The 26,103-nt window shown below is 28.5% G+C and overlaps 2 protein-coding genes across 4 annotated transcripts; both read right to left on the reverse strand.

The window, feature by feature from the left end:
* LOC109357210 (truncated transcription factor CAULIFLOWER A-like) lies at positions 13 to 13,768 on the reverse strand. Of its 3 annotated transcripts, none has more exons than XM_019601002.1 (9): positions 13,671 to 13,768; positions 13,343 to 13,532; positions 9,833 to 9,905; positions 8,842 to 8,906; positions 2,956 to 3,055; positions 2,239 to 2,280; positions 1,563 to 1,601; positions 1,334 to 1,464; positions 13 to 274 (listed from the first exon to the last, which is right to left on the reverse strand). In XM_019601002.1, exons 2-9 carry the CDS (start codon positions 13,525 to 13,527, stop codon positions 169 to 171), a joined length of 741 nt encoding a protein of 246 aa, XP_019456547.1. In that variant the 5' UTR covers positions 13,528 to 13,532; positions 13,671 to 13,768; the 3' UTR covers positions 13 to 168. The 3 variants fall into 3 exon arrangements, with proteins under 3 accessions (XP_019456547.1, XP_019456548.1, XP_019456546.1); XM_019601003.1 differs by having other exon boundaries at positions 13 to 256; positions 13,343 to 13,545; XM_019601001.1 differs by having other exon boundaries at positions 13,343 to 13,545.
* LOC109356116 (hyoscyamine 6-dioxygenase-like) lies at positions 20,491 to 24,665 on the reverse strand. Its single transcript, XM_019599452.1, has 4 exons — positions 24,464 to 24,665; positions 23,162 to 23,412; positions 21,620 to 21,941; positions 20,491 to 20,862 (listed from the first exon to the last, which is right to left on the reverse strand). The coding sequence occupies exons 1-4, from the start codon at positions 24,662 to 24,664 to the stop codon at positions 20,614 to 20,616; spliced, it is 1,023 nt and encodes a 340-aa protein (XP_019454997.1). The 5' UTR covers position 24,665; the 3' UTR covers positions 20,491 to 20,613.

The raw sequence follows: 26,103 nt of genomic DNA on the forward strand, positions 1-26,103 counted from the left end.
CTTCCTAAGTAGTAGAGATTGGATTCCCATTACTTTCAAAGTATGAAGGGTGCAGCAAATACAAGAAGTTCAAGCAGTCATAAAACACTAGCATGTAGCTATTCTAACATAGTTGATGCCTTAAACATTCATCTTAAGTATACTTCAGAGTTATGTCAGACTAACTAATCAACCATGCAGCATCCATGGTGGGATCAGTGTGTTGCCGCCACCCGCGGCGGCGGTTTGAGCTCCAACTGCTTCCTCCGGGGATGCTCTTGCTTGTAATGTCCCACTGCACCATTGCCATTTCTTTAGTATCTCAAACAATATATATACATATGGTTAAAATTATTTTCAGTAAGGGTGAAAATGTTTATAAGGTTTGCACAGTGCACGAAACTCCAAGGAGTCGGGTAGATATACGTAGCCTTCATTGTAAGTAAGGGTGGAAACAAGTCAGATCGCCTACCACGGGCCTATTATCTAGCCTATAACAAGCTAGGATATGCCATATTTTTTTGTGAACATGTCAAACTCAGACTTTTTAAAAAGCATATTTAGCTTAAGAGGCTAGGCTTAGACAATCTAAAAGATCTATTAAACCTAACAGACCAACCTATTTAGTTATATTATTTAACATTGTTCACATTATATTATTTTAATATAAGTAATATTATTATATATGTAACTTTAATATAAAAATGTATACAAAAATATAATTTAATTATTAGAGTTAGATGATTCTAGTTAAAAGTAGGTTTGTTAACTCATTTAAATGTAGACGTAGTAACCTATTTCATGACCAAATAGTATAGTAAGTCTTTAAACAGACTAACAGGCCAGACCAAATTTTTAAATAGGACAGAACTAGGCTTTGAAATTTTTTAAACATATTAACAGACTCAAACTTCCATATGCTATATAAGCTTAGTCTGTTTAAGGCAAAGCTTATTGACTTGTTGCCACCCTTAATCACAAGTGAAGAGGTTTGTTTCTAGATCACAAGGCAATCAACCTTGCTGTTATATCCGGATTGATAAGGGGTCTTCAGAGTTTTTTTTTACAAGCAAGGAAGACTCTGATCAATTAAGGGTATCTTCATCACACTTTTCTAATTCATGTTGATAGGTTCCTATAATTAATATTTGGGCTTAGATCATCATACTGATTTATCTCCTTCAGCTACCGACATCAGGACATATGTCATATTTAATCATTTTCTACGAAAACATTTTTAAAATCTACAAAAATAGTACACTTGTCATAATTACAATAGCCGGAAAAGATAACTTATTTCCTGATATAGGAACATACTTTATTCTCTTTTGTAATACTAAAGCAATATAAGTACCTTAGAGTTAGACAAGGAACTTGTCTTTGGCGCAGAAGTTGCTTTTGAGAAGACAAGTTGAAGGGTGATGAACTTTGGCCTAGTGTTTCTGGTTGTGAATTTTCAGTTAGTGTCTTCTCTTTCTCCTTCATCTAGTCATAAAAATCACTTTTTTATAAATAAAAAACAAGACCTTCCTTACATAGAAGATTTAGAATGAAATGTTAATAATGGTATATGTTGCTTCTACCTTTGCAAGCATACTGTTTTGTTCCTGCAATGTCCTTGTCTGTCATATTCACATCAAAATGTTTCTTATGAGCAAAAGTTGCAGTGGTAAGAAAACTACTTTCAATTCACATGCAAAAATTTAATAATTTAACAAAATCTTGTAGCTAAAATGTTAAAAAAAAACAGTGTTTTTTATACTATCGATAGTATCTCCTCACTTTCTAGGTAAGGAACTAATCCCTTTTGGGGTGTGTGGTTGCCCCTTCCAACAAATGTCAATCCCAGGAATCGAATTCTTGACATTTTAGTCATCCTGGGGATCTAGCAAAGCCTTACACAACTAAATCAACACCTTATAAAGAAAAAACAAAGTTGAAACAATGACATTTAAGCATTAAATCCAGTTATGTCATGATTTACTCCCTTACATGAACCATAAAAGCAAGGAGAGACAGTCACGCACCCGAAATAAATTAGTTCTTTATTCATAGGGTGAGGGGGCATATCTTTAGTAGTACAAAACTAATACGACCTTATTATCAGCAAAATGTACTTATCACTGAACATGAATTTAGTTCTAAACTTGTATATCAAAAATATTGTAACTAGAGAATTTTCAGGTACTTAAGAATCCTGTTTAAACATCTCATTTTACAAGTCATGCATTCTTCTCAACTCAACAACATAACTCTTACCCTTTTTTGCATCTCTGAGATGGATTGGTTCAAAACTTGGTTCTGCACAAATCACAGTGTTCAATCATCATGTACAAAGTAATATATATTTAATACAACATTATTTGAATCGGTATTTTAGTGGGTTTAAAGACATGAGTATGCATACATAGTTGAACTCTCTTCAATATCACATGTTTATAGAATTTTCTAGAAAATTATGTCACTATTCCACATCTTGCCTTAAGATAGTTGCAATAATTTGTATTATCGTATGAAAACTTTACTAGAGACTGCAATTTTAAACCCTATTTGTACAATTTTAAACCCTTTAAGACAACTAATAAAAATGTTAATTATGAATGCAAAATAAATTATCATGCATCTATCCATGTATTATATATTTATTTCTTAAAATTATGATGCTATACAATTAGCACTATATTGCAACCAGCCATTAACTAATGATAGTTTAATGTTAAGTGCATCATCACCATTTATTTGTATTACTTTACTTAAAAGTTAATGATAATTGATGGTGAATGATACAATGAAAAAATCTCTTACTTTTAAAATGCACCAAAAATGGAAATTATCTCCCACAACATATTTCCTCTTTCACATACATAAGATCAGCTTCAAACATGTTAAATATACTATCATAATTTTTAATTAAGATTATTATTATTTTTCCACTTGTTTTTAACTTATTCTTGTAAATGAATAAACATTCTTCACCTTTCTTGTTCTAATGCGCTTAAGAGCAGTGTCAAGCTGATGCTCCAAATTCTGTAGCTCTTTCAAATTCAAAGGATCCAAATCATATCCAGCAAAGTTCCTATAAAGAAAGATTATATAAAATATATATCATTCTTTCCATAATTGGCTGTTGAATATGAAGCATTTTAGTGTTGAAATCTAAACTAAATCTATTTACTTTATTAATTAGAATAAATACTTATTTCAGTCTTTCGTAGTTTTCGATCTTACCCGTCTGTTACTTCAAAAAATGAAAAAACTTAAAATGAACTAATTTAACCCTAAAAATAACTAATTTAACCTACATTTAAAAAAATTTCAAACCATTTTAAGTTTTTTCATTCTTTAAAAAAAAAAAACAAACTGCTAAACTCAAAACACTATGAGCGAGTGAAATTAATATTTACTCTAACAACTATTGTTCCTGTATTTTTAGGTTTATGATAATTTTGTATGCATGACTCTACATTAAAAAAGGTTAAATTTTTAGGAGTGGTATTTTTTATGCATGTACTTAAGTTCATCGTGTCACATGTATCACGAAGTATCTAAAACACCAGTAAATAAATACTCATGTACAATATGTTTGTAACAAAGCCATATAAGTTCGAAAAAAATTAATTTCTTACCTAAATGATAAGGATATTATTTGTTATACAAAAAAGAATAGCCATGCAAGCCAAGAGAAAAACAAATGGAAAATATCTAAAAGCAAAACGTATAAAGTCAAAGAAATCTAATTAAATAAAAGTATGAGAGTTTAAGTGTTTTCTTTTAAATATTGTTATTGTTTCCTAACTCTAATAACATAACTAACCTTATCGATTGTTTGACACATAGTAAATGAATACTCTGATTCTTATTATAGGATATTTTCAACTAAATTAATAAGATCAATAGTGTAGTTAATTTATTTAAATTTCTTGATATTTAAAAAAAATTATAACATTACGATTTTAAATTATTTAATATTGTAATACTTATTCTTAGTTAATACTCTTGGAGACAAACAAATTTTTTTTACATTAATCCAACTATATATGGACTGTTGATTTACCTATAAAAAAGAGAGTAGATAACAAAAAAAAAAGGAGAATATTTGATAATAATAAGGGCAAATAATAATAAATGATTCATAGAAATAATGAAGTATTTTATAAAAAGATTCAACAAATTCTTATTCGCTACTACATAGTGATAACAATTCAACACTCTTTACATGTAGCACAATTTAATCGATCCTTATTAACAACATCACACCAAATGAGAAATGATTTAGCACATATTGGACATGTCATTTTTGTTGTGTATTTCGAAAATAATAAAGAATGTGTAATTGTTGACATGAGAGAAATTAGAATTGTGATGAATGATGTTTTTGTGAAGTCATTATGTGAGGTTAGACACATATCAGGCTTGAAGAATAATTTGATTTCTTCGGGGATATTGCATGACAAATAATTCATATATTAAGCTAATAGAGACAATGACACTCTCCCTCCGAGTTCCGAGTATGCAAATATGTTCTCACTATGATGAAAGGCAAGAGGATTACATGGAACACAGTTGTCATGGAGTATAATTGTAGGTAGAGTGTCTAAAGAGATTTGAGTAGATTTAGACCATGATGCAACCAGGTTATGGCTCATGCATTTGGGTCATATGACTATATCAATATGCTTGACATGAAAGAACTACACAAGAAAAGATTGTTGAATGGAGTCAGTAGATGCAAACTATATCTATGCAAGTATTGTATGCTTAGGAAACATACACAAGTTAGTTTCAAAGTTGTCCAACATAGAACTCGGGGAATTCTAGACAATGTCCATACTAATGTATAGCCATCCACTCAGGAACCTTCTCTAGGAGGTTCTCGATAAGTCAAAAGTCTTTTCCAAGTTCAAAGATTGAAGGGCAGAGTTAGAGAACCATACTAGTTGAAAAATCAAGTACCTAAGGCCAGAGAATGGTAGAGAGTAGAAAGACTCACAATTTCAAAATTTTGTGATGAACATGACATTCGGAGAAATTTTTCGATGAAGACTCCTAAAAATAATAGTGTTGCAGAGAGGATGAGCATGACTCTTATAGAGAAACTCAAACGTATAAGACTGAATATTGGACATTCCAAATATTTTTGGACAAAGACACTTAGTATAACATGCTATGTCATTAACTAATCACCATGTGCAGAGGAAGTATAGACAGATAACTCACTCAATTATGATATTTTGCACATATTTTCATATCATACTTATGGACATATACCTAGTGATGAACGATCTAAACATGATCCCAAGTTAAAGAGGTGCATCTGCATATGATATACTAAAGGTGTGAAGGGGTTCAAGTCATAGGATCCGATTTCCATAAAAGTGATATTGAGCAAAAATACATTGTTTGATGAACATTGCATGCTAAAACAATTAGTTTTGACAAAGGTGCTCATGCCATACGGAGAAATTTTGGGATCCAATATAATTTTAACGAGCAATGAATAATTCAAGTGAAGAAAGAGAAAAAACTATACAATAGTTCAACTCAAGAACATTATGATTGTGAAATGAAGAGTTCATGTGTTCAACAATATCTACTTGCCAGAGATAAGGATGAACATATTATCAAATTTCCAAAGAGATATGAATTTAAAGATATTACTTCAGTTGCTCTTCATATAAGTCTAGGAGATTCATTTTGCTTTCAAGAGATCATAAACAATCAAGAGAAAGAACAATGGATGGATGCAATGATGGTGGAGATGAACTCTTCACACAAGAACCAAACTTAGGAGCTTGACCTATTGCCCCAGAGCTAGTATTTCGGTGCAAGTAGTTGTACATGAGGAAACTAACATTATCAGAAAAAGAAGGGGAATAGTTCAAGGTTCGTCTTGTAGAAAAATTGTCTTCAATGAGAAAGGGATCGACTACAATGAGATTTTCTTATTTATGGTGGGACACACTTCTATAAAGACAGTGCTTACCTTGGTAGTTAGCTGGGATATGCATTAAGAACACATGGGTGTGGAGTCTACCTTTACCCATGTTGAATTAAAGGATAAAGTTTATATATCACCACTAGAAGGATTTAATGTAGTTGGACATTAGTACTTGGTCTACAAGTTGAAGAAGTCTCTATATGCGTTGAAGCTCCCGAACAGGAAAGTACAAGTTGTTTGACAGTTATATGTTTAAGCTTTTTTACAAATATTGTGAGTATGATTGTTGTATTTATGTGAGAAACTTTCACAATGACTTTTTTATTTTATTTTGATACTACTATTTGTGGATGATATATTGATTGTTGATAACTATTTCATATTTCAGTGTTGTCAATGACCTGAAATATTTAAGGACTATTAAAAAGATTATTGGGATGGAAATTCAAAAGGACAATGGAGCTTGAAGGCTATGACTCTCCCAACAAAGCTATATTGAGAAGATCCAAAAGAGATTTGATATGATCAATGCTAAAGTAGTGAGTACCCAGTTAGCAAATTACTTCAAGTTTTTTCTGGATCAAAGTCCAAAGACGAATGAAGAGAAGAAATACATGGCCAATGTTCCATATGCCAGTGTAATTAGTTGCATGATGTATGCTATGAGATTGCACTAGACTAAACATGGCACAACTAGTAAGTCAAGTGTGCATTATATGTCTAAACTAGGGAAGTAACATTGGGAAGCAGTCAAGTGGATTTTCAAATATTTAAAAGGGACTATATATCTAGTATCATGTGTAGAAGCCAACAGAATAAGTCTTTGGTTGTTGCTTATGTTGATTTAGATTATGCATGAGACTTGGATGATAGAAGGCCCACAAAAAGGTTTGTCTTCACCCTTGCATGTAGACGAATTATGTGAAGATTATCATTTCAATCTATTGTTGCTATGTTCACAACTGAAGTAGAGTACATGATAGTTGGTGAAGATTTTAAGGAAACACTATGATTTATGTGGCTGGTAAGTGAATTAGACATTGAGCAAAATGAAATTCTGTTGCATTATGAAAGTTAGCATGTTATCCTCTTGGTAAAGAATCAGGTGTAACATGTTAGGTCCAAACATATTAATGTGAGATTTTAGAAGATCATAGAGTTGATGACTTGTAGATAGATATTATTGCATTAGGTTCGCACTTTAGAAAATGAAGCTGACATATTAAGCAAACTAGTTACCATAGTTAAATTAAAACATTGTTTTAGCTTGTTGAACATTCCTGATGCTAATTATGGAGTGTCCCAACCCAACGTAAAAGATGTAGATTGATAATATTTGTCAAGGTAAAAATTGTTGTACAAATGACTTATATTCCAATGGAGCAAGTTTTTTCTCGAGAAAAAAACAAGACAAGTTATAGGCTGGTTTAAAGGAATTGGGGTAGAATACTATATATTGATGTGTGATATAGACCTAATAATGAACAACACTCCCCATTCTCTAATATATTGTGATAGACCATCAAGACTGGACACTAATTAGTCAAACCTTGTCAAAAAACTTCTTATATTATTATTTCTTCCCCATATTCTCTTTAATATTAGGTTGATCACTTCTTCCTAATTATCAATAAGAAAATGAAGAATATAATGTTTTAGTACATTTATATCACTCTCATGCTTATATTTTTTTTGGCTTTAGAACTCAAATCTATCACTAGAAAAGTAAAAGTTGATAATAGATAAGGTATTAAGGTCTTATTACTAATGTGTAATCGGTTCTTGTCTTTCTTTGTTTTGTTTCCCTTTTTTTCTTTCTCTTGTATTAACTTTTCTTAATATAATTCTCTTTTTGCCGATAAAAAAACTAAGGTTGCATTAGAACTTAATGTTATTAATGCACGTAATTTTTATAAATGCATTAACACAAATTACAAGCTTACAGTGTTAAATAAGAGTAATCTTATTTATATTCATTATTTGATGTCAACACCTTGACATCATCCCAAATGTTATGAATGAAATAGGAAGAGATAGAAAAGTGGGACAGAAGGTTAATGTTAAATAAATGAGTAAGAATAACAATATTGAAAAAATACAAAAAAATGAAATGGGTGGGTAGACTAATTGTCTTTTTTTGGTACGACAAATGTATTCCTTCACCTTATGGGTAGAAATGGCAACAAAACGGGTTAGAGACGGATTTGTACTTATCCAACCTGAATCTGAAATCTAAAAACCCGAGCTCGCCCTATGTGAAATTTATATATGTATTTATATGTAATATTGTAATTATATATATTAATCGGGTTCGGGGTGGACTCGGGGTAGGGTATCAACTATACTGAACCTAAACCTGAGTTAAACTCGGGTAAAACCAAAACCAAACCCAATCATATCAGGTTTTCGTTTGAGCGCACATTGCCAATCCAATTGGTACTTTCTTTCCATTTATTGATTCTTAGCTCTTGCTTTCAATTACTGATTCTTTAGCGATGTCAAGCCATCAGGCAGTAGACCGGCAAGGGAACGGCTGTCTCGGTATTCGTTCTTGAATCAGTGACTGAGAGTAAGTAAGGGCTAGTGATCAATAAAATTAAGTTCGGGTTGGAGTCGGGTGAGTACCCACAAATTCAGTTTTAATTGTCATCTCTACTTATGAGTAATGAAATAATCTTTTTCGAGGTGTGTGACTACCATTCTCAACATGTGTTGCTCACATGAATCAAATCTTTGATATTTTAATTTTTTTTATGATCTAATAAGGTCTTACGTAACTCTATCAACACATTGATGGTATACTCATTGGTTAATAATTGCTTAATAATGTAAGAGTGTCATGACATGAAGTAATTTTAAATTAATTAAAACACTTCATAGCTGAAAGAAACTATACTTATTGCCTTGAAACCTGAATAACATACCTTATATTCCTCTCTAAAACTTCAGCTTTAGCCGTGAGCTTGAAGTAATCGAAAGACCAGTTTTCCTACAATCAATTTCATTTTCAATTACTTGTGACTTACAAGGAATTAATAATCATATGTACCATGACAATCAGTATTATGAGAACTGGACCGGACAGTCTGATCGATCTGACCGCTGATCGGATTTGAAAACAACTATGTATTGCAGTTTTAACCGAATGAGAGTTAAACCACTTTGAACGGGAGAAATTCCGGTCCGACCGTGTTAAACCCGGTTAAACCAAATTAACTCGAGAAGTTAACCAGACGGTTCACTTAAAAATTAAAAAAATGAAACACTGCTCTAATATTTTATTTTACTACCATCTAAGAAAAGATGAAGATGTTATTACTTCAATATAATTATACATAATTATTAATTATATAAAATTTTAAATTTATATATAACTATATATTTACAGATAAAAATTATTAATTATATATGGATCACTCGGTCAGACTAGACGGTTTAACCATTTAAACCAAATACAAAACCTCTGCCAATTTGACGTCTGGCTTGAGTTTCACAACATTGATAACACATAGCTAATATAACCAATGAGATTATTTATGTACTTAATTTATTTTCAAGTAATATTAATGATATAAACTTTTCAACACCTCCTTTTATTGAATACTGCTTACCCATACTCAAACACGTTTGTGAGTATGTACCCATATGGTTATATATATAAATAATTTTTACATGAGTTGAGATTATGTATATTTGTTATTATATTTTGATCATTATGAAATCATAATAAAATAAATTGTGGATAATTTTAAAGTAATAAATAATTATAATATATATACATATATGATTAATATATGAATATGTGAGTATTGTGAGATGGATATAATGATATCATTATGTGAATTATTTGAAGATATTACTCTCTATTTAATAGGTTTTCAGTAATGTATTTGAAATTATGTTTGTGAGAATTACCTGTGATTCATTATTAGCTCCAGCATGTATTGTATGTGCATGTCTCTCATATCGTTCCAGCACGTTTTCCACGCTATTACACAAGTCAAAATGAGAAATTAAACAATTAGAAAAATAAAACTTGAATACTCAAAATTCTTATTTAATTTTTTTCATATGAACTGGGGAATTAGAAGATAAAATCACATTCATTCAGAAAAAAATCATCACACAAGCATGGAAATCACGAAGTTAGTTTGTGAAAAGAATATCAATCATACACTTAATTTACTAACGAACTCTAAAAATATAAGAATAAGAAGTTAGATTAAGGTAAATATACATTGCAAAATCACCATTATTATTTCACAAAATAATAAATTTATCATCCAATACAAATTTGGTCCTTTTAACTTCTTATCCTCAGTGTATGTATATGAATTACCCATGGATTACATGTAAACTATATACTAAAACCCTTCGATAACAATATTATATCCCAATAGTGCAATTCTAAACATTAAATTTTTTTCTTGCATTTTTATTACTATATAAAAATATCTCTCATTATAAGTATATAAATACTTATTCAATTATTCTTTTCCTATATGATTTTGCATCCAATTTTTCATGATATTCATAAGGGGAAATTCTTTCAACTATTACACTTGTCACTAGTAATACCAAAGGTAAATCTGAAAACAAATACATCAATATGCACGAATATAAAATATTTTGATTGACAAATACATCAACTATTCAGCTTATTTAGTTTTTCAAAGTTTTTCTTTATTAATACTCCACTTCATATTTTGATTGACGAATCTGATTAATAATCATATTGCAAATTGATAGTGTTATATACTCCTATAAATTACAAATTAGTTTAAAAAATCTCCTAAAAATGCCTCCTTCTACATAATTCCACAAAATGTGCCACTCTTCATTATTCTAATATCCACCTCAACTCACTCAAACTTCAAATTGATTTGTTTAATAATGATTGCTTCCTAAAGGAGTCAAAATCCTCTATACTGTAGAGAAAAGTGATAAAAGAAAAACAAAGTGTAATATTTATATTGTGATAACATTTTTACCTTTAAAATTATACACAATAATATACTATATTACAACATTATATTACATTGTTTTATATGAAAACAATGATTAGGTCTCTAACTCACTACCATGTATCTTACACATGTCTCACCCTCTTAACCACTTACTTGGAATTCACCAATCATCATTCAGACTGCTGTTAAATGATCATTATTAATTACGATATCTGATGTAGTGTATGAATCACCATTATTCTCACCCTCGTTACTCATCCTATAAATCACCCTCACAGTTACCTTATGATTGTGCTTCATTACCACTCTACCCTCATCTCACGATTATATTTCATGGCTACTCTTATTCTAATGTCATGAGAGGGCTAAACCCTCGCTTTCGCCCTCTTCCTAATCCTACTATGTATTCAAAGTTATCTTGAATCTTCTTCTTATAAATATCTACAAGACCTATGTTTAAAATGGAACTCTAATTAATGATTTATGAAATTGATAGACTAAAGTTTTGTCAAGGAACACAAGAGTATGTCTTAGGGGTTTATTATTCCAAGCTTTCATATGATATATTTTTTTGGTTTCCCACATGTATCTTTGCACTGGAGGCAATCCTGTCCGAGTCGGGAACATCCACAGGTATGTGGGGCTAACTCTTCCGGCGGACATTTCATCCACAAGACTCGAACTGAGACATTGATTAAGGGGAATCAAACATGTACCAGTTGAACCAACGCCAGTTGGTTTTCCCGCATTTTGTAACAAAAACAATGATTTTCTTTTATCCCATCTTTACTTATTTTTGTGCAATTTTAAACATTGGACCTGATAGACTAATTCATCCCAACTCAATCAATACTGTAATAGTTTGATTTAGGTTTCATAGATCAAAATGACATTCACATCAACCAACTCAACCCAACCAAATTTGTTTGGTTCAAGTCTATTTTCCAATGAATATCTACTCAACCCAACTTACTTAAAAAATGTCACTTAAACAAAACCTTATATTTAAATTGAGTTAAATAGTTTAGATTAATTACATTTATGTATTTATTAATGTAATGGTTTTTATATTTTTCTACCGAAACGACAAAACGACTTAGTCGTGAGATGAGGGTAGAAGTTGAAGAAGTGACTACTTCTGTAAATTTCTTAAACAAGGTAGGGGAATATTCATTTGCCCATTCTTGTGTCAGATCACATCATTTCACCATAATTTAATACTATTATAGATCATGTTGAAGAAATTTTAGTGAAATCAATTATAACAAAATATTATATAGACCTCTTTCAATTATAACATAAATTTTAGTATGTGTTCTAACTGTGTATTACATGTTTAAAAAGTCAATGATAATTAAACATAAATGATATAATTATATTATATAAAACTTATATATTATCGGTACATACATTTTTCTCTCTTCAATAACATGTATTTATTTAATTACATACACAGTCTTAGCTAAATCTATAAATAGTTAAATTCTATTTCGTTTGGCAGATTTTAGTGTGTACTTGTAGAAAATTAATAAGGTGAATGCTTTGCTACAAAAAAAAAAATTAAAAAAAATAGTCGCTCATGTTAGATGACATGCTTAAAATCTCACATTTCTCAAGCGAGTAGTAAGTACATGCCAAAATTATGTATATGCATAGAAAATTTGTATACCTATATTAGATGATAATATTTTTTATAATGGGAATTAATGTCTGTAAAATATATAATATTGTTCTCTTTTTATATATAATATGTTGCAGCTCAGCAAGACACCATATATATGAGACGTGTTAATTTTTATGGTGCCCTAGAATGAAGTATTTTTTGTTTGGGATTATTTTTGCTTATTTTTATTTAATAAGTTTTCCCCCATAAACTAGTAAGGTTGTTTGAGTAATAAGCTTGGTTTATGAAAAAAACTTCTAAACCAAGAAAATGAAGCAAAAAGAAACATGTTTTAAGTTTAGTGGGTTGAATTATTTTTTTCATTTTATAATATGACATACTATAAGTTTAGCACCCCTTGTGCTATTTTAATACAATTTTCTTTGCCTATAAAAAAACATACTATAATCTCATGATTTCTAATGAAATTCTAAAAATAGAATCTATATCAAACATGAAAACATATATTGAATGTAAACAATTAAGTTCACAAAAAAATTAAGATGCTAAATCAATTTCCTTAACCATATAAATATTTCTACTTTGTTGATAAAATAAATCAAGAAAATTTCCTCAATCATATGAGTGATAGCAATAAAAACAATTGGACCCCAAACAATCAAACAATCAAGGAATTTATCTAACTACCTTCAGCATGTATTATGATATATGAGTTATAATTTACTAATGAGTTAGAAAACCCATCAAACTCAATATTAATAAAATCTTTAGCTTATGTAATATAAAATTAAGATATATATATATATATATATATATATATAATTATATACTAACCTAGGTTCAGAAGAATACTCAAAAAGTTTGCCTTTGGTAGAGAACATAATCAAAGCTACTTGAGTATCACATAACACAGAGATCTCATGTGCTTTTTTGAGAAGTCCTGTTCTTCGTTTTGAAAATGTAACTTGTTGACTTGTTTTGTTCTCAATCCTCTTCAACTGAACCCTACCTCTTCCCATCTTTTCTGTTTTCTTTCCCTTCTAAGAAAGAATAATCAATGTTAACCAAAAATAGAAACAGTGAAACACAAATATGAATACCTATAAAGAAATATGTATAAAGAAGGAAACCCTAGCTAGAGAGTGTAGAGTGTTATTTTCACCTGAATGAAGAAAGAGAGAAAAAAAGGTGTTAATGGTGAAGAAATGGTTGGTGTCTATTCTATGAATAGAATAATGGGTTGTAGGTTTAAGCTTTTAAAAGAAAGTGATGCTTATTTCCAATCAAAGGTGCATAGGTGGGTCTAAATATTACATGCACATATGAATGGTTGATATGAGTTCAGTGTAACCTTAATTAGTTTCTTATTTTGGTGGTAAGCAAGAGTAATATATATTTTTTATACTTATTATTTTGTATAACATTTTATTGCTAAGGAGAAATAATCATTTCATTAAAAAATTAAATTAAATTTCATTAAAAAAACTAATTATCAGAATTTTTTAATGAGATTGACTTTATTGTTATTAACAAAGGAAATAATATAGAGTAGTGAGTATGAAGGATTTCTATTGATTATTATTTTAATATTTCCTTAAAAATATTTTTCTAAAATATTAGAAAATTGTATTATTAATAAAACAAAATAGAAGTAAAATGACTTAAAAGAAAATATTATATTAACAAGTGTCCTAACAATAATATTTAAAGAAAACAAAGAAGGCAAATAATCTTAGAAATTAAAGTCATTAATTTTTATATGTGAAAGTCTCATTTTCTTTAAGACAAAAATTAGTTTTTGTCGTTTTAAACAATATAGCACCTCTAATATTTTCAGGAAATAAAATGTTAAAAAATAATAAAATAGTTTTTTTATAGAATATTTACTATTCTCCACAGAAATAAGCAACTAAGGTTACACTCCTCATATCTAAAACCACCTAATACCTATGCACCTTTGCATTGACAATATATATGCTCATCACTTTCACTGAGAAGCTTAAACTAGCCCTAGCAATTGGTGAATGGAAGAGAAACAATAAAGAGAGAGATGATGTGACTATAATTCCATAATAAATATGAAATGATAGAAAATGGTTTGATAGGTACAATGTGTTGTCGATTTTTGATTGGATGAAAAAGTGAAGGTACAATGCCTTGTCGAGTTTGGGTTGGATAAAGGGTAAGGGATGGTTAATGTCAGACACTACAACTTGAATAGTCTTGTGTTATTGATTGATATCATTTAGCTAGCACGTACTTCAGAGTATAGAGTTGCAACTACACATAATCATTATAGTTATAATACATTACATATGAATAAAAAGTTGTGGTACTTTTAGTTAAAGGAATTGGTTCAAGTTTGAGATTCAATCTGGGGTTTTGAAACTGAGTTTTGATGATCCAGTTTTGAATTTTGTTGACATGGTATTTTCATATTTTTGATCAATTATAATTGACATTGTACTCCAATATTAAACCATTTAAATTGTATTATTGCTTGTTTCTTTAGGCTTGTGCTGAATGGAGCACTATTTGTTTTCCAATTTCCATGCCTTTGTAACCCTTTTAATAAAATAATGTTTTGTTTTGCTGATAAAAAACATAATTAATTATAATTGAGTTTGCACTTTCTAAATAATATGTTAATGTGTCATTTGGATATGGTATATGTTTTTATGTACTAATAAGAGTACATCAAATTAACCCTTATACAAATAGTTTATGTATCAGTTGTATATAACTTTTTATATTATCTGTATATCATTCAATTCATTCATCTTTAATAGTCTACAAAAAGAGAAAAAGATGTATACATTGATAGTGTAAGAGTTTTTTACACTGTCACTCCATTATCTACCATTCATTTTTTAATTATGTTTGACTTTTCACAAAAAGTAATCCAAATGAAGGGTGAGTGATGCACTGATTGTACATAATTCTTTACACTGTCAGTGCATCAATATTACACTCCTACCAAAAATTTATACTAAGAGAATGTATAGATATTAATCTAAAAATTGTATTGCTAAAATTGGTTAAAAACTTTTATATCTAGAATGTATTATATTAATGGATAAACTGTATTGCTAAAATTGGTTGACCTTTTTGTATAATGAATCAGTACCCATAACACTTGTCTGGAAAAAAATTCTCTCAATCAAAGTATATATATTTCTAACTATAAATATAAGTTTTAAAAAGTACCATGATGTCATAAACTCACTTTTAGGCATTGTTATAAAACTAGACTCAAATCCGTGGGTCTGACTGGTTCAACTTGTAGTCGGACATCTGATTGATCCGAGCCTCTTATCTAACTAGTTTTACATCAAAATTAGATTGACTTGGTTCAACTCGATCAGTTGGATAGTCAGATCAGTTGGATTGCCCGAGTCAATAAAAAAAATATTTTTTAAAAACAACCAAAACAATGTCATTTTGAGATGAAAAAACTTTTAACTTATTTGTAATTATATTTATCATTTGTTAATTTATAATATAATAAAACTTTCATTGTTTAATTAAATTTTAACTTATGTAATTTAATGGTATTTTCAATTTGTTTGTGGCTTTTATAGTAATAAAATTATTTGTTGGTTATTTAATTAAGTATGATAATGTTTTTAAATTTCAAATACATAATTATTAAATAACGTTAATTAGTATTATAATTTTTTTTTATAAATTTAGTTAAACTGAGTTAACCAGTTCAATCATTAACACACTAGTCCAACCAGTAACTAATTAATTCAATATCCTAACCAAATCATCTATCAGTCTGAGTTTAATAATACTCCTTTTAAGCGACTGAATTGATAAAATATAATTCATCTATATACATTATTGTGAACGAGATCCAAAGTTTAGTATTCCTCCACTTAAAAAATCATAATAATCTTCTCTATCACCATTTCCATGTTCAAGATTAGCAGCTTAGGAGTAAATATATACAAATGGGTTAACGTGTATTTGTATGATTCTCACTACTTTCGAGGAATGTATAATTGTTGTTATAATGTTTTCAAAACAGAGCTAGATATATCACATCGCAAAAGTTACATACAGAATAATTTATATATAATTAGTAATTATTTATATATAAAATTATATATAAATGTAAAATTTTATATAATTAATAATTATACATAATTATAGAAGTAATATATATATATATATATATATCTTTTTTGAACTAGAGTAAAACAAAATATAAAAGCATTGTTTTAATTTTTTTAAGTGAATCATCTTATTCAGTTTCCATATTATTCCAGTTTAATAAGGTTTAACACGATCAGATAGAATTTCTCAATTCAAAGTGGTTTAACCCCTCATTTGATTAAAACTACAAACTAGAACTATTTTCAAGTCCAGTTAACTATTGGATCACCCAATCCGATTTTCACAACATTGATTATAATAATATTAAAGAGGAAATTACATTCATATATTTGAAGTTTAAGTTTATTATATTTACCTTACCTCATGTTTCAAATATTTACACCATCCTTAAAGATCCACGCAATTACACCCATTTGTTTGCTCAAAATAGAAGGAAAAATATATATGCATTGTAAGATTTTTCTCCAGCTTGTATCATCTACCATTAATATTTAATCATCAAATATAAGAATTAAGTAGTAAAAATGAATGATAGATAATATATTGATTGTATATAAATTTTTACATTGAAAATGCATAAAAATTACACTCTACATTATAATTATCACAGAAATTATAATATAATATACACTCAATACAAAAAATGTGACCAAAATAAAATATATAAAAATAAAAATTTTAATACTAAAAAATAAGAATAAAGGTCGGTAGGTATAAAGTGCATATCCATATACTAGTAATTATAAAAACAAAAACAAAAGAGAGGTATTTTAGAATACCTCATTTTCATTTATGATCAAAGCTGAAGTTGAAACACCACCACAATCTCTCTCTATGCAGGCTTTGAACTAAGGACCTAAAGGTTGAATGCAAAGTAACAAACCAATAGGCCACTTAGAAGCCTGCATTGAAAAATCTTAACTTTTATATTACTTATAAATTTGTTATGTGTTCAACACTTAGGTTCCTATAGATTATGGCCCTTATGACATGGTGTAACAAGTTTTAGATGCTTATATGCTAAGTATGAGGCCCAATGTAATAAATGAGTTACTAGCATTACATTTTATTAATACACGGATATCCCCTGAGTTTTAGCGAAATTACACAAACTATCCCTTACTTTTCTACACCTACATAGACCCCCCTAATTTTTATACTTTCATTACATTGACCACCTCTGCATAAGAAATAAATGTAATTTTTTAAACAAAAAATGTGATAAAACAATTAAGTTAAACAAAACATGGTATATTGTGGAGACAAGTCAAAATAATATATGAGTTGATTCCTCTTTATTATTTTTGGTTCATTACGATATAATATAAGAACAATTTAAACAATATATCTTTAGAATTGTTGATGCATTTTATAATCAAAAATAATAAAGATACATTGATTTGTATATTATTTGGATTTTTCTCACAATATACCATGTTTTGTTTAACATAGTTGCATTTATCACATTTTTTTGTTTAAAATATTACACTTATTTATCATGTGGGGGTGATTAGTGTAATGAAAGTATAAAAACTAGGGGCGTTTTGTGTAGGTGCAGAAAAGTAAGGGGTGGTTTGTGTAATTTACTAAAACTCATGAGGTTTCAGTGTAATTAACTCTATGATCTTTCATGTTTTTACACTGAACACCATTTCTAGCCTTGGGTGATTAAAGACATGTGAAGTTTTAAGGTTAGCTATGTATTTAGTTCATTAGTTTTCTTTATATGATTTGGCTAGTAAAGACATTTATGAACTACTGAAGTTTTTGCCACTTAATAATGTAGACTATTAATTGCATGCATTACATGCAGGAATTAGCTCTAGACCCATATATCATTTTTGTTTGATCATGTAGGTTTCATGTCCTATTATTTAACTAGTTTTGATGTTTATATTCTTCTTTTTCAATTTTATTAATTTGTTTCTAATTTTAAAAGTCTAACTTTGCCTCTCTCAACTATCATGAATTTTTTATTTTATCAATAGTCTTAAGAAAATTTATTTTTATATGATAAGTTATTGAAGCATTTACCTCAACATCCAGAAAATGTCGCCACTTCAGGTGTTTCATCAAATTTGGTAGTAAGCTATCTACTTTCATCCGATATGTTTCATTTTCTTAGTTATGGTTGCTTAAATATTATGAGCAAACAATAATTTATTATTTTGTAATTTGATTTATCATTAGGAGTTATAAATGTTAAACATTTGATAAATATATAAGAATTATTTTTTCTAATGATATAATAATTATATTACTATTATTAATATCTAGAAAATATTTAATTTCATTTAAAAATTTACCATTATATTGTTGAATATAAAGATGGTTCAACAATTAATGCATCACGAGCCGGAATATAAATGAAAATAATTGAAATATATTAGCCAATGATAAATTGTGGCAAATCAATTATGTTTAATAAATTAGGGACGGTTGAATTGTGGCAAATTAATTATTTATAATACATTAGCCATGGGTAATTTGTGGCAAATTAATAATGTAAATAATTTAGCAATAACTAAAATTTGGAAAATCATTTATGTATAATAATTTAGCTACGAGACAAGTGTGGCAGAATAAAATAAGTTGTGTTTAAAGTAATGTTACCACATTTTAAAACTGAGTAGCTATAGTATAAACTAACTGTTGCTAATATTTTGCAATTTCATTGATAACTATTGTTGCCTAAACCGTAACTAATATATATTGCCATGGTATTTTTAGTGCATTAGCCACGATTTTAATCATGGTTAACACGATATTTTTTTTGTAGTGAGTATATAACATGTAATTAAACTCAACTATGAGGTCAAAATGGTATTTATAAAAAATATAGGGTTAAAGTATCATTTCAAAAGGGTGTGGGATTATAGTGACATTTAATAGAGTTGAGGGGTTCAAATATTATTTCTATAAGCTTCTCGGAATAAGTGTAAATACCAAAAGTTTGGTTGGCACTTGGCAGTAACTGCAAAGAAGAAAAGGGAGAAAGCATTCTCTGTTGTGGAAATTCAAATTCTTAAATGGTCCAAATTGAGTAGTACTATAGGCTATTTATATGTTTCAAAGGAGAATTCTAGAGTATAGAAAATTATATAGTAAAGATTGTTGGAGATCTTTATCGGTGAACTAAAGTATTATTCCATGAGTTAAGTAAAAAATACATATAAATGAGTTTGACATCACATTTTGATTAAAAACTTTAAGATATTAGGTATATGAGTTCACCAACTTATATGTTATTCAACTTAATCATTCATGCACAATGTGAGACTTCTTCATATTTGGAATACTCAACATCTCCCCTTAAATGTGAGTTACTCTCCTTCCAAAATTGCATACATGCTATCACCGTGCAAATAGGTGTATAAAATTTTACCTCAGTTGTCGCAAACAAGTAAAAGGGTAAGGTGTTGTCGTATCCACAGAGACTTGTTAACTCAACCTTTCAATATCAAATTACTAATTCAAGTTGGTTTTCAAAAGGTTTTTCAAAGTTGTTGGTTTGGTTGAGAGACTTTTGAATAATAAAAAATGTGGAAATTCAGATGTGGGATTAAATGAAGTTATTCTTAACACATTTCTTTAATCCACCTTAAACTGTACTTTTCAATAGTCTGAAACAATATTTTTTACATGTTAAATAATCTAGAATGAAGCTATTCTCAACCATATTTACAATAATAATGATCTTCTTTTGGATAGCAATTCATTGTTAATGTAAATAGTTGGAAGTTTAGAATTAATTAATTAAAACTATTTGGCCATGAACCACACAAAGCAAAATATCAAGTTCATCTTAAAGAAAACAACATATTAAGAGAAAGATTGTACATAAAGTTTGGCCATATACCCTTAATCTTTCACAAAGTAAAAGTTACAAGATAATAGTTGATAGGATTGCATAGCCCATGAATTTATTGATGCCCACTTATTACATAAACTCAAAGAAAAGGTGGCACATATAATCCACTTATTCAAGAACTTTTTATATCATCACCCAATTCTGCTGCAAAGGAAGGTCCCTTGTTCATGAAATTCCATTTCAATTCTCCAAATGTCATAGGTCGATATTTTGGTGGGGAAGTTGAACTTATCACAGACTTTGCAGGTTCAACAATGGATTCTTCTGTTGGGTTGATGAAATAAGCAATAGTGTGTCTTGATGTGGTTGAATTTGTTACAACCCGGTGTAAAGCACCAATGAGCCTTCCATTTGTAATGATCTATATCAGTTATATAATGTTAGATTTTGTAAGAAAAACTTATAGATTAAGTGGAACCGATATTTGATGTCTCAGATCCTTTCTTATATGTTGTTCGTGCCAATGCAAACATGTGACAATTAAATTTTCATTAAATTATTATTATTGTTTTTGTTTCATTATCATTGGTGTGAGACAATGTATGAGACATGATTTGAGATAATGGACATTTGTTCGTTAACTAAACTATCATGATTAGTTCTAATATGATACAAAATAATTTGAATTTTAATAACTTGTCTATGATCTATAAATCTATAAATGATGCTCATTAATAATTGCAAAATAATATCCAAAAATTATTGGAGGGTTGATGCTAGATATGATCTTTTTGTAGGTAAGAAAAAAGATTCAACTAATTGATCAGTACCAAATTATTCTGGAAATTAAATAAGTTTTTGATATATTACTGAAAAAAAATACCATTTCTTTCTACATATAATACAATTAAGCTAAATAAGCAAGGGAAGTGATTTGTTTTCTATGTTATGACTTATTTAATATTCAAAGATTATTGTAGTCTCTCATTTAACTCATACATTGGTTATCAAATTCAACATAGCACATACCAAGTTCCACATAAAATTACTATATATAATTATAATGTAAAAAGTGAGAATATAACTATACTTAACACTAAAATCGGTATTAAATTGGTCAAAAATACTAACATATTAACAACTAACAACTGCCGATAAAAAAAAGGGTAAGAAATTACCTGTAACATAAATCCCATGTTAACCACAAAGGCACCAGGAATTGGCTGAACAGGAATCCATGCACCATCTTTGAAGACTTGAAGTCCAATGATACCTTCTTGTTGAAGCAAAATGGTGAGAATGTTAGGGTCTTTGTGGCTTGATGCTCCCAATGTTAGACCTGGTTCTGGACAAGGAGGGTAGTGATGAGATATCACCACTGGTTTTGCAGTGAAATCACCATTAAAGTATTCTGGATCAAGTCCCAACCCTTCAGAAATAAGCTCCAAGATTTTGAGCCCTAGTGTACTTAATTCTTGGGTATATTTCCCCACAATTTCACTGAAAAATGGCAAAAGAATAATCTCAATATAGTACTCTAAAAATTTTCTTTTCAATACTTTTAAATAAATAAAAATTTTGCACCTAAAAGGAAATTTTTCACCAAAAATAAATAAAATGAAAATAATGGAAAAAACTTTGTCCAATCCTTTGATGATTTTCCTCCTATAAGTAATATTTATGTTAACTAATAGTATCGAGCAAGGAATTAATATCTTTAACGTGTGTTATTATACATATATATATATATGATGAGAGATTCATTTATATTTAAGTTACATTAGTTAAATTCAATTTCAGTAATCTATTTTCTTAGATCTAACGAACTAAATGAGTTAGAGTTAAAAATTATTTAAGAGTTCTCTTTTTCTCTTTCATCATTTATTTCAATTCACTCATCATTATGGTTCGTTGGATTTAAGAAAATGAATGATTGAGATTGAATGTAACTAGTGTAACTTAACTTGGGTGTAAACGGATCTCTCTTATTTATTTATATATATATTATATGATGAACCCTCAATATTTAATAGTTAATAATAATAAAATATCAATAGTAGATGATATATTCACACATTCTTCAACTATATAATTGTATGCATCTTTTTCTTTAATAACTACACAATTTAGAGCTAATCATATCACCCATCCGAAAACATCTCAAGCTGGGATGGATCTATGAACTAGAACGAAATACATAAAATAATAGTGAAATTTTCATTAAGTATCAACTACAAGAAAAATCATTTTTGTCAACCAATTGAATCCATGTTAAATGAATTGAACTTCTAAATTTTTTTATCTACTTCGTCCTTTTTACCAAAAATACATGAAAAAAGGCAATAGATAAAAGGAAAGTTTTTAAGAAGGCTTACTCAACTTTTAATTTTTAATTATATCATGATGACATCATATGCAAGTTTTTATAATTTTTTACATTATTTACACTATCAACCAATCATATATAACGTTTGAGGTAGTTATTAAAAGTATAAAAATAAATGTAATAATGAAATAAAAACACATGATTAATTTACCTTATAATTTTTTTTTACGTAATTAGGTTATATAGATGTTTTAAATTGCACTCTATAACTACAATTATAATTATATAAATATTATGGTTTGGAAATTTCCGCCTCAATTCGTTTCCTGCAATTATATAAACACAATATAATTACGACCACAACTACAATTTAAAACATTAGTCAACGTTTTACCGATATCCGAGTGGTTTCTCGGGCCAATACTGCATGAATTCTCCAGAAGGTGGACAAGGATGTTGCAGTGAATCCTTCCAATATCTAGCCACATCACTGCAGTATCTTCCACTTCCTGTATACAATTTGCAACTTCCATTTGGATCTTTAGAAGTTTCACTTACCCTTTCATCCACAGGCATGGCATGGAATTCCTTGAAAATATTCAATGTATTGTCTATTAACTCCTTAGAAACTCCATGGTTGATAACCTGCATCATATTAATTACTTTAGATTAATTAACTTAACATGGAACCACATCAAAACTAAAAATGCATTTTCAGTAATTAAGAATGGATCTTTCATGTTTTTTAATTATACGTTTTAAATTGTGGTTGCATTTATTTTCATACATTTTTTTGACACTCATCATAGTTATATTGAAGTAAAGTTGTGTTTGTTTATCTTTATCAAACTACACTAAATGTCAATAAGTGAGTCTTGCCACCTTTTTATACTTCAAATTATGCATAAAAATTAAGTACAAGGTTGAGACTAAATTTTTTGAAGAAAAAAAGTTGAAATTTTATCTTAATCTCTCTCATCACCTTACAACTAGATGAAAAAACAACTGGCATAGCATTCATTCAAATTATTAACAAGTTCTTGAGACACACATGCAAACATATATGACTCGGAGTGAGTATGACTCGCCCCTACCCACTCACTTGATATGATTCAATTATGATTGGCCCGAATGGGGTTGAGACTCATCGAATTTAGGAATGAATTCAGGTTCAAAAAATAGACTTAGTCAATATTTAGGGCCAAATATGAACCAAACATGACTCGTCCTAACCCATCTCATGATCACTCACTCATCATGTTTGTATATGTTTCTATTCAGATGTGTATAAAGTAATGACACGTGTTTGGTCAAAAGTATTATTAATTTTATAATTTTTTAATCATATGTACATGATTAATAATGTATATACATATATAATTTTATATGTCAAATTAGATATTCATAATAATAAATAATACTGAGAATACTTTATCTAAAATGAGCATGCATTATATTTAATTAGGTCTAGGGTCGGGTTCGAGTTTAAAGATTAATCCAACCCATATTTATGGCCAGATTAGCTTCGAGTATAAGTTCAGATTAAAAAATAACTCGGGCAACATTTAGAGCGGAGTAAGAAACAAGCCTTAACTCGTCCCAACCCGCCTATGTTGATCCCTATATATAATGATAAAATGAAGAAACAAAAAGGTGGAAATAGTAGAGAAATAAGACAACAATAAAAAATGTGTACCTGAAAAAATCCATAATTTTCAGCTGAACTTATAATGTTTCTTATGATATGAGCACGATCATGTCCACCAAAATCAATCACTGGAATTTTCTCTTCAGTATTGATAATAGAATTGGCAGGCCTTTTATCCTCTGGGTGCACATAAGATGATGGCACTGAAGAATTAAGGTTGCACCAAGTAGATACAAGCTCGTTATTCATCTTGTTGGAGAACAAATAGTTATTCAGAAATATTAGACTTGGGGAGTATATATATAATAATAATATTAGGAATATAAATATAATAGTAATATAATGTTTCTAAGTAATTAAATATTACATTAATGTATTTTAATTTATACTTATCTCAACCTACTTTTCCATTAAAAAAGCTGTATTCCTGTAATTTCTATAAAAGCTTTAATAATATTAACATATTTTGTTTAATCATAAAGATTAGCTTACGTAACAAAGATGAGGATCATATATTCTTATTCATGTCCTAATTTGTGTCCCAAATAATTGGAAAGTTTCATTCATTTAAAATGAAAAATTATAAAAATAGAAATTAATATTTAATATTATTTTGTGAAGTTTAATTGGTTAAAAACACAGGGACAAAAATATTTTGGGACAGAAAATCATTTTACATGTAACTCCATGTTTTTTGCAACTACTAACTCAAAGTTTTATTATTATAAATATGATAAAATAAAATATAAGTAAACTTGAGAAGGTAGGAAGTGAGAGTAAATCTTTTGAAAGACGGGTTCAATACTCATAAACTGTAAAAAAATACTTCATTCCAAAACAAATGTTACATTAATTTAAACTCCAAATTCAAAACCATTGCAAATACAAAATTTCCTTTCAATTATTTAACATTGTAAAATTATTATTAAACTTATAAATAAAATTATTAGTAAAGTTTTAAGTTGTACTTTTGTGGTCAAAATGTAGAATACTTCATATCAAATTTTGAAAGGTGTTAATCTAAAAGTAAAATTTATGAAGTTCGAGAGTTATTATGGATCAGAAAATGTATTAGCACCATATTCATTCGTGCTAAGATGGTGTCCTTCTTAATTGCATGGACCAAAATATATATCAAAGTTGTTTGTTTATTTCATATAATTTTTTATTTATTTACATAATACAATAAATATGATTTTTACTTTTATGTTTGACAAATGTTTATCCTACTCCTACCATATATAACTCCAAAACCAATAAGGAAATCAAGACTACATAATTTTTGGTGGAAAATTGTTTAATTTGTTAGGTATCTTTTAATTTAAAGAATGAAATTGAAGTAGCTTGTTGACTATTCAAATCACCAGTGGAAGGAAAGAAGAGAATTATTACAATTCTTCATCAATTCTTAATGTAAGTATTATTTTTATATCTTTTATAGAAAAGAATACTAGAGAAAAAAGTAAGGTATCACAAAAGAATAAATTATGAAAAAGAAGTGGATGATCAGACCTTTCCTCCAATATTAATATAATTTGATATTAAATGATTTTTAGTTTCATATTAATTAAAAAGGATTTGTATTTATTTCATTTTCTATTTATTAATTAAAGAATTTCTTTTATTTTATCATTATTTATTTTGTTTATTAATAATTATTTATCATCATAAGGGATTTTCACTTACTA

Source organism: Lupinus angustifolius, chromosome LG09 (genome assembly GCF_001865875.1).
Source record: "Lupinus angustifolius cultivar Tanjil chromosome LG09, LupAngTanjil_v1.0, whole genome shotgun sequence".
In the NCBI taxonomy this organism is placed as follows: Eukaryota; Viridiplantae; Streptophyta; class Magnoliopsida; order Fabales; family Fabaceae; genus Lupinus; species Lupinus angustifolius.